At 40.8% G+C, this 16,618-nt stretch overlaps 1 protein-coding gene across 2 annotated transcripts in view; it reads right to left on the reverse strand.

The window, feature by feature from the left end:
- LOC124721393 (exportin-4-like) overlaps positions 1 to 16,618 on the reverse strand; it is a 238,996-nt gene that overhangs the window by 160,804 nt on the left and 61,574 nt on the right. For both annotated transcript variants that reach the window (XM_047246333.1, XM_047246334.1), the window contains one exon: positions 7,194 to 7,310. In XM_047246333.1, the coding sequence (XP_047102289.1) occupies positions 7,194 to 7,310 (117 nt within the window). The remainder of the gene's footprint in view (positions 1 to 7,193; positions 7,311 to 16,618) is intronic.

Here is a 16,618-nt window from a genome sequence, read left to right on the forward strand (position 1 = left end):
AAACATGTAAACAACATAGTGTTAGTAAGAGGAAAGTCTTCTGTTTCATGCAATGACTAGCAGGGTGCAGTGGCTTGATCAGTTGCTGAACTCACTCATCCCCTCCCTTGCATCCTACCTTCATCCTTCCAGAGTACTGTACTTTGAAGTATGTGAATCCATTTTCTCAATAGTAGGGTGTTATGACCAAATTGCAACTGCTCAGAATATTCACAAAAACAGTTCGAAGACACAGGTCACCTGTGATGGGGGGGATTAATACGCTATCTTTGTTGTTTCAGCATAGATGTGGACTGCATTCAAAAAATCCCTATTTGCAGTTCCACTCAGTAAGCCAGCAGAGAACGGGCGAGTCCTCTTTCCACAGTGTGACTTGTATTGTGACAACTATCGGTGTTCAAGCCTTATCGGATTTAAATAACTGCAAGACTTCCACAGTGCACAATGTGACGTGGTATTCCTGGTAAGAGTCTCAAATTTTATCCTTAGTGAGGAAACACAGGATGAACATTTTTTGTCACAAGTGGGGTCAACTAATGAGATACCTCTTCATCTAAGTGGGAAGGTGAACTAGCTCAGTGTGGAAATCAGGGATTCACAGCAGTTATGTGAAACTGGCTAGTGTGAGAGATGCTTTATTGTGCCATTCTTTTAAAAAAAGTTTACAGCTTATTTATGGCTGACAGTGTGACTGGGATGTTGTACATGGATATGATGCAGAAGAACTTGATTCTGATAACTAGTTTTCCTTGGAGCTCCACTATATTGGTATCTGTCTTTCAAAGATTACTCAAGAACACATTCCTCAGTACTGGGTAGGCTGTAAAGGTCCAAACTATTAGAAAATGCACAAATAGCCCTCCTACATCAGCAGATCTTAATTTATGTGCTTTTTTCTACTAGAGGTACATTATAGATACTGTTTACATGCCTCCACTGCTATCAACAATGAACTGTGAAAACAGACCATAAGAGGAGTGGAAGCAGAGACCCCTCATACTTTCAATCACCTCATGAATAGTGAAATGGAAGATACTGAAATAAGTGATAGTGGAAAAGAAACTCAATAAAAACCACTGAATAGCAGAAAGGTACCTCGACTGGATGATATACTACTGAGAGTCTACACAGATTATGCAAAAGAATTTGTTCCCCTTCTAGCAGCAGTTTATTGTAGGTTGCTACAGCAACAGAGAGCACCAAGTGATTGGAAATAAGCAAAGGTTATTTGTGTTTTAAAGAAGGCTCATCAAACAGATGTACATAATTATTTATCTTTATCAGTGATTTAATACCATTATAAGTTCACTGGACAAAACATTAGTCACCCCAGCGTGTGCACACAGATGAATCGTAAGGCTTTTACAGATGGTGCAGAAATCAAGTCATGTACTCAACTGTGAAAACTGTCTCTAGGTGAGCATAAGGCAATAGCGATCAGTGAGAAATTTATGATTCAAGTGGACATAAATAAACATGGGTAAATGAAAGGACATGACAGTGGCAAAACGATGCAATCGTGTTTGGCTGTGCCCACAGCCATACGGTGTGTGAAGTTGCTGAATTTGTTGGTGTTTCAAGTGGATTGTTCAATGTGTCTACAAGCAGTGGTGTAAAACATGTGGCCATGAAATGTGAGGTCTGAATTGTGGTCAGAGAAAGATCTTGACTGGAAGGGACTGGAGATGCATTTCACGACTTGTGAGTCAAAATTGCTTCCAAACTCGACATGAATTGCTGTAAGCAGTGCATGAAGGCCCGTCACAACCTGTTAACAACAGAACATAGTGACGGGAACTATTGCAATGTACATCTGGTATCCGTCACCACTGATACCCCTATTTTTCTAGGCGACAACAGCAAAGTTCATTGGGCTGGAAGAATATGTGACTGGTTTTTGAACAATCTCCCCCCCCCCCCCCCCCCCCCCCCCTCTTTTTACAGCTCAATTGTTTGCAAAACCACCTGTCCTTAACCCCCTGTAGAAAATTTGCGGGACATGCTGCACCAGGAAGTAAAACGTCAACACAGCATCCTTGTAATTTGATGGAATTGCATGTTCAGATCCTCAGGAAGTGGCTTAACCTGAATGTGACATACCTGCACTACGTTGTGGACTCAACTTCCTAACAGAATTCAGGTGTTTATCAAGACCAGGGCTGGAATTACATGGTAGCTTGTAACAATTTCTCTAGGGCTGACTAATTTTTTGTCTGGTGAGCTCGGCATTATGACCTTCTTGGAGCACAAAAATCACCTTTACAAAAAATTAACAAAAATTCTTCAAACAGAAATCTTTGAAAAATCAGCTCGTTCTGTTCAGGAGACCCATAAAACTGTAGGCAATGCTGCCCAGGTTGATGTCATGTTCCTTATATTTTGAAAGGGATTTGATACAGCTCCACAGTGTCATTTACTGAACAAAATATGATCCTACCAAGTATTCAACCATCTTTGCATTTGGATTCAAGATTTCCTTGCAGACAGAACTCAACGTGTTGTTTTTAACAGGATGTAGTAAACAGATATAAAGGTAATTTTGGGGGTAAATGGCTGTTACAGGGTCATTTATATATTAGTCCATGTTTCATTGAGCTATGTTACTTGGCAGTGACACATCATGCACAAGTTACTTTCATCTTTAAGTTTTGCTCACCGGTGTGTGTGTGTGTGTGTGTGTGTGTGTGTGAGAGAGAGAGAGAGAGAGAGAGAGAGAGAGAGAGAGAGAGAGAGAGGAGGGGGGGGGGGGGAGGGGGAGAACACTGCTGTGCTAAACTTAAAGATGAAAGCAACTTTAGCATGATGTGTCACTACCAAATAACAAGCTCGATCAAACTTGGACCATGCACAACAAGAACAGCTACAGTAGAGCACCGAAGATAATTGACAGAAATACACAACGAGATTAACAGAAATGACACATTTATTTTAGCATAACAATTTCACTGAAGTCACCACACCGGCCGCGGTGGCCGTGCAGTTCTGGCGCTGTAGTCTGGAACCGCAGGACTGCTACGGTCGCAGGTTCGAATCCTGCCTCGGGCATGGGTGTGTGTGATGTCCTAAGGTTAGTTAGGTTTAAGTAGTTCTAAGTTCTAGGGGACTTATGACCTAAGATGTTGAGTCCCATAGTGCTCAGAGCCATTTGAACCATTTTGAAGTCACCACAATTCATGGAGGTGTCCTGAACATTACAAACAGTGGGACATGGTTCTTAATAGTGTGTGTGTGATCACCACAGATAGTAATGCATGCTCTGCAATGTGCTTCCGTGCTAGCCCCAGGGTTGTTACGAAGTCCTAGTGGTAGGGCATTCCACTGCTCCACCAGCACAGTTGACAACTTCTGGATGGTCACTGGAACATGTGGAAGTGTTGCAATATGTATCCCTCATGCACACACACATGCTCCATGGGATTTAAGTCAGAGGGAATGGGCAGGGCAGTCCTTTCACCGAACATCCTCTTGCTCAAAGAGTTCCTCCACTTGTGCTGTTTGATGTGGTCATGCATTGCCATCCACAAAAATAAGATCAGAGCCGAATCCATCCCTGAAAAGATGCACACGATGAAGGAGTACAGTGTCAAAGTAATGCTGTTCAGTGAGTGTACGCTGTTAGACGTTATGGGTGTTCAGTACGCCCATGCAAAATTATGCGTCCCCACATTATAACACCTGGCCCACCAAAACAGTTACGTTCAACAATGTTCCTCGGTGTATTACAAGTTCTTAGCTCTTGCCATGAGGTGGTCCAGGTGTTATGGGGAGGGGGAGTGGGCATAATGACAATCAAATCTTTGAATGTAGTACACTCACTGGTCCACATTACTGCCACACTTAACTCCTTCACCATGCGCATTTTTTCAGGTATGCATTCGGCCCTTACTTCATTTTTATGGATAACAATGTGCAACTGCATCGAACAGTGCAGGTGGAGGAGCTTTTGGAAAGAAAGGATATTTGGCAAATAGAATGGTTTGCTCGTACCCCTGATTTAAATCCCATCAAGCATGTGTATGTTGAACTGGGGAAACATATTGACATATTGCAGCATGGCCACATGCATCAACGGCCATCCAACAGTTGCCAACTGCACTGATGGAGGAATGGAATGCCCTACCACCAGAACTCCTTACTACCCCTATGGCCAGCAAGGAAGCACATTGCAGAGCATGCTTTACCATCTGTGGGAATTACACACACACACACACACACACACACACTCTATTAAGAACTATGTCCTGTCCAGGGGACCATCATGAATCGTGGTGACTTCAGTGTAATAACTGTCTTTGAATAAAAACATCATTTCTGTTTGTCACATCGCGTGTTTTTGTGTGTGTGTGTGTGTGTGTGTGTGTGTGTGTGTGTGTGTGTGTGTCAAAATTAGCATGAGAGATGCTACATCATAGACAATCACTTGTACAAAGTCTACAACTTTGCTTCCGCTGTTTGCCGATAGGTGGTGACAACGGTAAGTAGCAGTTGAAAGAAACAGATCACAGATGTCAGGCAGTTAGCTTGGACCTCAGTCAGCATAACCCCCATTCAAACATTAGTCAATTTGTGTCTGCATCATAAAGTTGTTCTTGATTGAAAATGTCAGTTTACAAGCCTAATTCTCATCATTTGCGGGAGGTGTTACTGTTTTGTTTCAATATGAGAAAACAGCGGCTGAGTCTCATCGAATGCTCTCAAGAAGGTATCGTAAGGACGCTATTAGTGAAAGAACATGTCGTGAGTGGTTTCAATACTTCAAGAACGGTGCTTTTAACAGTTCTTTCACAGAACAGGTGGTAAGCTCATTAAAACTCACTGTTGTCCTCAGTATAAACTTCAAAATATATATATTGAATGTAAACAAAAAGAAAAATTTAATTCTCAGTCCTCATGGCTACTGAATGCAGAACTCTACTCACCACAGTGGCCCTGAACACTGTAGTTTGATTAAAATTACTTGATAGTTGATGTCTGTCACTTCCCACTACAGGGTTGCCCCATTTGCTGCTGTGAGCCGGCTTCCGCTAGATTACAGGTGACACATGAATGCAGTGGGTCACTTCTTAATGTTGTTAATGTGTAACATGGAGCAATGATGGAAACAGCTGCTGCTATGTATGACAGACAGAAACTGCAGATACTTTGTCGACAGCTGATTTTAAGTGGCCAATGACTGAACTGTGGCAGATGACATGCTTTGTAGCCCTAAATTTAAACTTGTGCCCAGCCTAACCACAAACTCATGATATGCCACGTATCCAAGAAAAGAGTGATCAATAATTTCCAGCAGGGATTTCCAGCAGGACTAAAATCAGATCGCTTTGATCATGATGATTACAGCTAACCTCTATCAGCAAAGCCGAGACAGAAAAATTTCAATTTCAGTGCTAAAAGCAAACTGTAATTCCTCACTGTCATTGGTCACCTGAAACTATCCTCACACCAGCTACATGAGCAGCCACATTACCAACCAATGAGCAGTCCTGGTTGGCACTTGACTGCAGATTATAGGGAACACAAGCACAATTCAAACAAAAAAAACGATAGGAAGAAAAATAAGAGCAAATAAAAATGTCAATACGATTTTGAAAATGATGTGGCAAAGTATTAGAAATAAAAAAAATACATTTAAACCAATTAATTGAATAAAAATAATAATCAGTCATCTTGGCCACAGTTTGATAGTGGCAATTCATTTGGGTGGACAGCTAGCTGGTGGTAACACCCATATAAAACAATGTACCGAAGTTGAGGCAGAGTTGATGTATGAAATAACTGCTTTCATAGGCAGTCTTACCTTTGATACGGTTGGGTATGTCTGTGACAGGACTAGTATAGGATATGATGAGTGGGGCGATGGGCTAGCTCTTGCATCTAGATCTATCAGAGGGATATTTTGACATTAAATGTCAGAACAGCATGATTGAACAGAGATACTGTAGCTCTCCATCAAAGTAAATGCTAATATAATAGAAGGCAGTCAGAGCCCTGACAAACATAAGTTCAAGCTGTTCCAGTCCAAGGTGTGTAGGGCAATAAAGGTGGGAGGGGGGGGGGGGAGGGAAGTGGGGAGGGGGGGTGCAGTGGGGGGAGGGCTTTTAGGCGTGTACCTTTTCAATTGGTTAAAGTGGATAACTGAAGAATTATGTGTGTATGGATATAACGGATATGGCACAAGCAAGCTGTTTGTGGATCAGCTTTGTAAACTGCGCCTCTCTGTGAAAACTCTACGAAGAACTTCAGCAAACTGGGCATGTGATTGCCTGTCACTATAGGGTGCTGTCCACAGATGGCTCAATTGTACAGGGGAGACTTTGTAGTGTGGAAGGAAGGGTAGCTATGAAAATAGAAGTACAGTTGATCATTATTAGGTTTCATATGTACACTCAATGTATCAACTACACAATTCACTGTTATCTTTACTCCTCCACAGAAAATTCATTTTTATCATTTTAAAGATGAATTTCCTTACTTGGTGCAGCTCATCAAATGACAGTTTCCATCATCACAACAATGAAGCACATGTGTAAAAACAAAACTGTACTCATTATGATGTTGACAATAATTTGAGCTTGTGTGTGTGTGTGTGTGTGTGTGTGTGTGTGTGTGTGTGTGTGTCACTGTTACAAACTTCTAGTGTTGCACCTTCATGAAACATGCAGCTACCAGTAAGGCCCCTTACTCAAGTTGTAGTACTGAACTTTCAATCAAAATTAAATCAGGGGGGTAGCAATTAAAACAATTGACTCTCATTTATATGTATACTACAAAAAACACCAATCAAGCTATATTGATTTATAACCTTTGTGGTTTCCCTTCACCCCTACAGGAGATTGTTTAAACTGTTCCTCCAATAAACCCATCAGAAACTTCTACTGCATCCTCATTCAGCTGATATAGTGCTATCTTTAGCACAGTCACTGCCAATAAGGACTAAACACTATTTTCCAAAAGTAGATACTGAAAGACACTGCTAACGTACAGGTTCTTGTTGGCAAACATGCAGGAAAACATCTATCATAAACATGCAGTTAGCTCACATGCAGAGCTAAAAAACAACAACAAAGAACTATTTGTGACTGAATACTGCATTAAGTTTCAATTATTTAGTTGAGGGAGATTTAGAATATTTAATACTACTGATTACAAGAAAAATCAATACTTTCGATTTAAGGGATATAAGAATTCCTCACCTCAAACTGCTTCTTGGCTTTGAAATGAGTTTCAAATGAGAGGCCAACATCAGAAGATTTCACTGTAACAGCAAATTCCTGGAGAATGGCAAGGATGATGTTACATCCAAGAAGTTTCTGGAAGCAAACAAAATTTGGCTGAGCAAACATTTTCACATTAATGAAATACATTACATTTTTGATGCATTTTACAGATTTCTATGATTTCTAACAAACAAAGTAATTGAAAGCGCTGGCAGGTCGATAGACACACAAACAAACAAACACAAACATACACAGAAAATTCAAGCTTTCGAAACCAATGGTTGCTTCATCAGGAAAGAGGGAAGGAGAGGGAAAGACAAAAGGATGTGGGTTTTAAGGGAGAGGGTAAGGAGTCATTCCAATCCAGGGAGTGGAAAGACTTACCTTAGGGGGAAAAAAGGACAGGTATACACTCGCACTCACACCCATATCCAACCGCACATTTTTATGTTATGTCCTATGGACAACATTCGCAATTTGTGAAACAATACAGTTCAGTTTGAAAAAATGTGAGCAATGTCATGCGCATATTTCAGGACAGTCACAACAAATGTCAGGCTTAAGCAATTTTCTGCCATTTTTAAACCAATTCACAGTTATCATAGAACAGCAGACAGATTTTTGTCTCATTCTTGGGTAAGAAACCAACTTATGATATCCACAATATAGATACATAAAAATTGCCATTATCTTTATTGTTTATATGAGTAATTCATCTATCAACTGGTGTTACATTTATCTAAAAAGATCCTCCACATTCTAGTAGTGTGATAAGAATGGGAGAAATGAAGAAGACTGTTTGACAACACAATTACTTTCTTCAGCTGAATACATCGCATCCTACTGTCTTTCACAAACCATCAAATGCCTGAAACAAGACAGGTGATTTAGATCTTAGACGAAAAAGGATGAGTTCTCTTTCTGTGGAAAAGACTATATCTTTCAAACAAGACAGGTCCGCTCCCTTTCAGACTTATTTTAAATTTCTGAAAGTGTTCAAAATCCACTCATGAAAGAGACCATCTATGCAGACATATTCTTCCTGCTGTTAGTGTATTTGAGACTCTGCAACATTACAGAAAATATTCGGGAACTCTGCTACTGTCTAACAATTTCCTTGTGTAGTGCTAAATTATCCAGTTAAACTCATTTCGTATTCTCATGTCAACTAAATGAAATACTCTTAATATTTCATATGTAAGAAGTAAATTTAATTTTTTCAAGCCAGGAAAGTTGTTCCATACATACATTACAATTGCTTTTATCTTCCATTTTATGAGGTCTACGTTAACCAATACTACAGCAAAAAGGACATACTTTAGAAGTACAGTGTCATACTATTTATGCAGTATAGTGGCATCTACTTATGTGAAGCCTGTTTTAACAGCCAGTTCAAATCTCACTAGTGAAGAGTACTACAATATTTTGAGTTAGTTTCCCCCTTTTCTTTAATTAAGATGTACATAGCCAGAATGGAATTGAGTCATGAAATCATAGGAAAATTTCTGCATTACTAAGTCACTGTTGCACAGACTGTACACTGAGGTGACAAAAAAAATTATTCCATGTGGGAAAAATATGTATAAAAAACAAAGATGCTTTAACTTACCAAACGAGAAAGTGCTGGTATGTAGATATACACCACAAAATAAAAAACACACACAAATATTCAAGCTTTCGCAACCCATGGTTGCTTCATCAGGAAAGAGGGAAGGAGAGGGAAAGACGAAAGGATGTGGGTTTTAAGGGAGAGGGTAAGGAGTCATTCCCATCTCAGAAGCGGAAAGACTTACCTTAGGGGGAAAAAAGGACAGGTATACACATCCATCCGCACATATACAGACATGGGCAGACATATCTAAATGCAAAGAGGTTGGGCAGAGATGTCAGTCGAGGTGGAAGTACAGAGGCAAAGATGTTGTTGAATGACAGGTGAGGTACGAGGGCCAGCAACTTGAAATTAGCAGAGGTTGAGGCCTGGTGGGTAATGGGAAGAGAGAATATACTGAAGGGGAAGTTCCCATCTCCAGAGTTCTGATAGGTTGATGTCAGTGGGAAGTATCCAGATAACCCGGACGGTGTAACACTGTGCCAAGATGTGCTGGCCGTGCACCAAGGCATGTTTAGCCACAGGGTGATCCTCATTACCAACAAACACTGTCTGCCTGTGTCCGTTCATGTGAGTTGTTACACAGAGGTGGCAGTAGTATCGTGAACACAATGTGTAAAAGGAAAGCACAGTGCATTTGAGAGCTGTCATTTGTACTCAGTTAATTCATGTGAAATGGTTTCTGAAGTGATTATGGCTGCACGATGGGAATTAATAGACTCTGAACACGAAATGGTAGTTGGAGCAAGATGCACGGCACATTCCATTTTGGAAATCATTATTAAGGAATTCATTATTCAGATATCCACAGTGTCAAGAGTGTGTCAAGAATACTAAATTTCAGGTATTACCTCTCCCCAAGGACAAACACAGTGGCCAGTAGCCTTCACTTAATGACCAAGAGCAGCAGCGTTTGCATAGAGTTGTAACAACTAACAGACATGCAACACTGCATGAAATAGCTGCAGAAATCAATGTGGAACATACAGTGCCTTTGCTAACAGCACATCACATTACCTCACTTGCAGCACCTCTCCTGGGCTTGTGACCATATCGGTTGGACCCTAGACAATTGGAAAACTGTGGCCTGGTCAGATGAGTCCCAATTTCATTTGGTATGAGCTGATGGCAGGGTTCAAATGTGGTGCACACCTCCACAAACCCATGGACCCAAGTTGTCAACAAGGCACTGTGCAAACTGCTAGTGGCTCCATAATGGTGTGGGTTGTGTTTACATGGAATGGACTGGGTCCTCTGGTCAAATTGAACTGATCATTGACTGGAAATGTTTATGTTCAGCTACTTGGAGACCATTTGCAGCCATTCATGGACTTTATGTTCCAAAAGAACAATGAAAATTTTATGGCTGCATCATGTTACCGGGCCACAACCGTTCGCAATTGGTTTGATTAACATTCTGGACAATCTAAGTGAATGATCTGGCCACCCAGATTCCTATCATGAATCCAATCGAACATTTATGGGACATAATCAAGAGGTCAGTTCGTGTACAAAATCCTGCACCAGCATCACTGGCTAATCATGGATGTCTAGAGAGCTAGCATGACTCAATATTTTTACAGAGGACTTCCAACGACTTGTTGAGTCCATGCCATGTCAAGTTGCTGCATATGCCCAGCACAAGGAGGTCTGACATGATATTAGGAGATATCCCATGACTTTTGTCACCTCAGCGTCTAAAAGCTTTAGAGAACTATCAACCTTTTAATAGTCCCTGATTAAATTATTAGCATATTACTAGTTCTTGCAAGAGTCAAAGAGGCAACACATATCAGTAGAATAACAGCAGTACATGCTGCCTGTAAAATTCTAATTTGCTATCAATTTTCTCACACTTGCCACAATCTTTAACAAGTAACTGTTGCATCAGGTGTGTAAAATTAACACCACATTATCATAAATGAAAACTGCATTTCATGTAATTTAATGGATGGCATAACTTTTTAGGTAAAAAGACGAGGGCTAATAGAAATCCTTGGGTAACAGAAGGCATATTGAATTTAATCGATGAAAGGAGAAAATACAAAAATGCAGTAAATGAATCAGACAAACAGAAATACAAACGTCTCAAAAATGAGATCGACAGGAAGTGCAAAATGGCCAAGCAGGGATCGCTACAGGACAAATGCAAGGATGTTGTTGTTGTTGTTGTTGTGGTCTTCAGTCCTGAGACTGGTTTGATGCAGCTCTCCATGCTACTCTATCCTGTGCAAGCTTCTTCATCTCCCAGTACCTACTGCAACCTATATCCTTCTGAATCTGCTTAGTGTATTCATCTCTTGGTCTCCCTCTACGATTTTTACCCTCCGCGCTGCCCTCCAATGCTAAATTTGTGATTCCTTGATGCCTCAAAACATGTCCTACCAACCGATCCCTTCTTCTAGTCAAGTTGTGCCACAAACTTCTCTTCTCCCCAATCCTATTCAATACCTCCTCATTAGTTACATGATCTACCCACCTTATCTTCAGCATTCTTCTGTAGCACCACATTTCAAAAGCTTCTATTCTCTTCTTGTCCAAACTAGTTATTGTCCATGTTTCACTTCCATACATGGCTACACTCCATACAAATACTTTCAGAAACGACTTCCTGACACTTAAATCTATACTCAATGTTAACAAATTTCTCTTCTTCAGAAACGATTTCCTTGCCATTGCCAGTCTACATTTTATATCCTCTGTACTTCGACCATCATCAGTTATTTTACTCCCTAAATAGCAAAACTCCTTTACTACTTTAAGTTTCTCATTTCCTAATCTAATTCCCTCAGCATCACCCGATTTAATTTGATTACATTCCATTATCCCCGTTTCGCTTTTGTTGATGTACATCTTATATCCTCCTTTCAAGACACTGTCCATTCCATTCAACAGCTCTTCCAAGTCCTTTGCTGTCTCTGACAGAATTACAATGTCATCGGCGAACCTCAAAGTTTTTACTTCTTCTCCATGAGTTTTAATACCTACTCCGAATTTTTCTTTTGTTTCCTTTACTGCTTGCTCAATATACAGATTGAATAACATCGGGGAGAGGCTACAACCCTGTCTCACTCCTTTCCCAACCACTGCTTCCCTTTCATGCCCCTCGACTCTTATAACTGCCATCTGGTTTCTGTACAAATTGTAAATAGCCTTTCGCTCCCTGTATTTTACCCCTGCCACCTTCAGAATTTGAAAGAGAGTATTCCAGTTAACATTGTCAAAAGCTTTCTCTAAGTCTACAAATGCTAGAAACGTAGGTTTGCCTTTTCTTAATCTTTCTTCTAAGATAAGTCGTAAGGTTAGTATTGCCTCACGTGTTCCAACATTTCTACGGAATCCAAACTGATCTTCCCCGAGGTCCGCTTCTACCAGTTTTTCCATTCGTCTGTAAAGAATTCGCGTTAGTATTTTGCAGCTGTGACTTATTAAACTGATAGTTCGGTAATTTTCACATCTGTCAACACCTGCTTTCTTTGGGATTGGAATTATTATATTCTTCTTGAAGTCTGAGGGTATTTCGCCTGTCTCATACGTCTTGCTCACCAGATGGTAGAGTTTTGTTAGGCCTGGCTCTCCCAAGGCCATCAGTAGTTCTAATGGAATGTTGTCTACTCCCGGGGCCTTGTTTCGACTCAGGTCTTTCAGTGCTCTGTCACACTCTTCACGCAGTATCTTATCTCCCATTTCGTCTTCATCTACATCCTCTTCCATTTCCATAATATTGTCCTCAAGTACATTGCCATTGTATAAACCCTCTATATACTCCTTCCACCTTTCTGCCTTCCCTTCTTTGCTTAGAACTGGGTTGCCATCTGAGCTCTTGATATTCATACAAGTGGTTCTCTTCTCTCCAAAGGTCTCTTTAAGTTTCCTGTAGGCAGTATCTATCTTACCCCTAGTGAGACAAGCTTCTACATCCTTACATTTGTCCTCTAGCCATCCCTGCTTAGCCATTTTGCACTTCCTGTAGATCTCATTTTTGAGACGTTTGTATTCCTTTTTGCCTGCTTCATTTACTGCATTTTTATATTTTCTCCTTTCATCAATTAAATTCAATATTTCTTCTGTTACCCAAGGATTTCTATTAGCCCTCGTCTTTTTACCTACTTGATCATCTGCTGCCTTCACTACTTCATCCCTCAAAGCTACCCATTCTTCTTCTACTGTATTTCTTTCCCCCTTTCCTGTCAATTGTTCCCTTATGCTCTCCCTGAAACACTCTACAACCTCTGGTTCTTTCAGTTTATCCAGGTCCCATCTCCTTAAATTCCCACCTTTTTGCAGTTTCTTCAGTTTCAATCTGCAGTTCATAACCAATAGATTGTGGTCAGAATCCACATCTGCCCCTGGAAATGTCTTCCAATTTAAAACCTGGTTCCTAAATCTCTGTCTTACCATTATATAATCTATCTGATACCTTTTAGTATCTCCAGGATTCTTCCAGGTATACAACCTTCTTTTATGATTCTTGAACCAAGTGTTAGTTATGATTAAGTTATGCTCTGTGCAAAATTCTACAAGGCAGCTTCCTCTTTCATTTCTTCCCCCCAATCCGTATTCACCTACTATGTTTCCTTCTCTCCCTTTTCCTACTGACGAATTCCAGTCACCCATGACTATTAAATTTTCGTCTCCCTTCACTACCTGAATAATTTCATTTATCTCGTCATACATTTCATCTATTTCTTCATCATCTGCAGAGCTAGTTGGCATATAAACTTGTACTACTGTAGTAGGCATGGGCTTTGTGTCTATCTTGGCCACAATAATGCGTTCACTATGCTGTTTGTAGTAGCTAACCCGCACTCCTATTTTTTTTATTCATTATTAAACCTACTCCTGCATTACCCCTATTTGATTTTGTATTTATAACCCTGTAATCACCAGACCAAAAGTCTTGTTCCTCCCGCCACCGAACTTCACTAATTCCCACTATATCTAACTTTAACCTATCCATTTCCCTTTTTAAATTTTCTAACCTACCTGCCCGATTAAGGGATCTGACATTCCACGATCCGATCCGTAGAACACCAGTTTTCTTTCTCCTGATAACGACGTCCTCCTGAGTAGTCCCCGCCCAGAGATCCGAATGGGGGACTATTTTACCTCCGGAATATTTTACCCAAGAGGACGCCATCATCATTTAATCATACAGTAAAGCTGCATGTCCTCGGGAAAAAATACGGCTGTAGTTTCCCCTTGCTTTCAGCTGTTCGCAGTACCAGCACAGCAGGGCCGTTTTGGTTAATGTTACAAGGCCAGATCAGTCAATCATCCAGACTGTTGCCCCTGCAACTACTGAAAAGGCTGCTGCCCCTCTTCAGGAACCACATGTTTGTCTGGCCTCTCAACAGATACCCCTCCGTTGTGGTTGCACCTACGGTACGGCCATCTGTATCGCTGAGGCACACAAGCCTCCCCACCAACGGCAAGGTCCATGGTTCATGGGGGGTGTAAGGATGTAGAGATGTATATCTCTAGGGATAAGATAGACACTGCCTACAGGAAACTTAAAGAGACCTTTGGAGAAAAGAGAACCACTTGAATGAATATCAAGAGCTCAGATGGAAACCCAGTTCTAAGCAAAGAAGGGAAAGCAGAAAGGCGGGAGGAGTATATAGAGGGTCTATAAAAGTGCATTGTTCTTCAGGACAATATTATGTAAATGGAAGAGGATGAAGATGAAATGGGAGATATGATACTGCGTGAAGAGTTTGACAGAGCACTGAAAGACCTAAGTCGAACCAAGGACCCAGGAGTAGACAACATTCCATTAGATCTAGTGATAGCTTTCGGAGAGCCAGCCCTGAAAAAACTCTACCATCTGCTGAGCAAGATGTATGAGACAGGCAAAATACCCTCATACTTCAAGAAGAATATAATAATTCCAATCCCACAGAAAGCAGGTGTTGACAGATGTGAAAATTACCGAACTATCAGTTTAATAAGTCACGGCTGCAAAATACTAACGCGAATACTTTGCAGACGAATTGAAAAACTGGTAGAAGCCGACCTAGGGGGAAGATCAGTTTGGATTCCGTAGAAATGTTGGAACACGTGAGGCAATACCGACCCTACGACTTATCTTAGAAAATAGATTAAGGAAAGACAAACCTACGTTTCTAGCATTTGTAGACTTAGAGAAAGCTTTTGACAATGTTGACTGGAATACTCTCTTTCAAATTCTGAAGGTGGCAGGGGTAAAATACAGGGAGCGAGAGGCTATTTACAATTTGTACAGAAACCAAATTTCAGTTATAAGAGTCGAGGGACATGAAAGGGAAGCAGTGGTTGGGATGGGAGTGAGACAGGGTTGTAGCCTATCCCCAATGTTATTCAATCTGTATATTGAGCAAGCAGTAAGGGAAACAAAAGAAAAATTTGGAGTAGAAATTAAAATCCATGGAGAAGAAATAAAAACGTTGAGGTTCGCCGATGACATTGTAATTCTGTCAGAGACAGCAAAGGATCTGGAAGAGCAGTTGAACGGAATGAACAGTGTCTTGAAAGGAGGATATAAGATGAACATCAACAAAAGCAAAACAAGAATAATGGAATGTAGTCGGACTAAATCGGGTGATGCTGAGGGAATTATTTTATACGAGGTGTTCGATCATTATTGGCGATTCAAGTGTGCTAACCACTGGGCCACCTCACACGGTAATAGATTACGAGTGGTGCCATAAGAAGCGAGGAAGATTGGAATCATCCAACCAAGATAAACGCATTCACAAATATTGCCAAAACTGGAAGCGGTTTCTGCAGCAGCTCAAAATGCATTTTCAGTTAGTTGGCAAATAGCTAAGCTCTCCATCACGTGATGACAAATTAGACCCCCAGACAAGGAAGTGTTTCTTGCTCTCAAGTAGATTTCTGAATATTAGTGAACAGACACAGCCTGGACAGACATCTAGTGTTCCTTAGATAATACAAAAAGCACCTCCACTGCATCAGACATTTCACCTGGAAAGAGGTGCATAGACAGACAGTGTTATCTTTCTGTACCTGCAACAGGTCATAAAGGCCACCCCAAGTGAGTGTCATATTTGCCCCTCACTGATGTATAAGTTTTGTCCAGACTGTAGGAAGTGCCACAAATTTCACGAGGGTTCTCGTGTTACTTGTGTACCAGAGCATGAGAAAAGTGGGGCGAACTGATACACTGTGGGAAGTAGAGCCTGACTAAGTATCGGTGTTCGTTTTAACTCCAATGTTGGCAGAACCTGGCCAAGCAACTAATATACTCCTAATTGAGTTGAATATCAATTGTATTATGACTCAATTTCAGGCTGATGCAGGAGCTGTAGCTTCCTTGATTAACCAGGAACCTCTCAGTGTTTGGCCTCCCCCTGCTTGCAGCCGTCACAGTTGCAGGTTATTTCATATTGCTGACAAAAGATTCCTTTGAGAGAGAGCATTACTATATGGGCAAAATACAAGAATGTAGAAGGGTAAATCACCTTGTATGTTGAACTTTCGCCATCAGCAATAAACCTCTTCATTTTCATGTATTTACTACATTTGGTTTCCAAGTATTGTAAGAGGTGAACCTGGTGTCAACCTTGGTACTATTCCAAGATTTAGAATCATTATTAGACAATTATCAGCGGTTACTCCAATCAACAGTGGGTATGGCCAAAAAGTTTTAAGCTTACATGTCACTCACGCAGTCCATTGTGCCTAAATTTTGTCATGCACAGCCAGTCCCATTCACAATGTCGGACGCAGTAAAGGCTGAATTAGACAGGTTACAGAAGTAATTCAATCTAGGGGCAGTTTTTACCCACAG

Source organism: Schistocerca piceifrons, chromosome X (genome assembly GCF_021461385.2).
Source record: "Schistocerca piceifrons isolate TAMUIC-IGC-003096 chromosome X, iqSchPice1.1, whole genome shotgun sequence".
Classification (NCBI taxonomy): Eukaryota; Metazoa; Arthropoda; class Insecta; order Orthoptera; family Acrididae; genus Schistocerca; species Schistocerca piceifrons.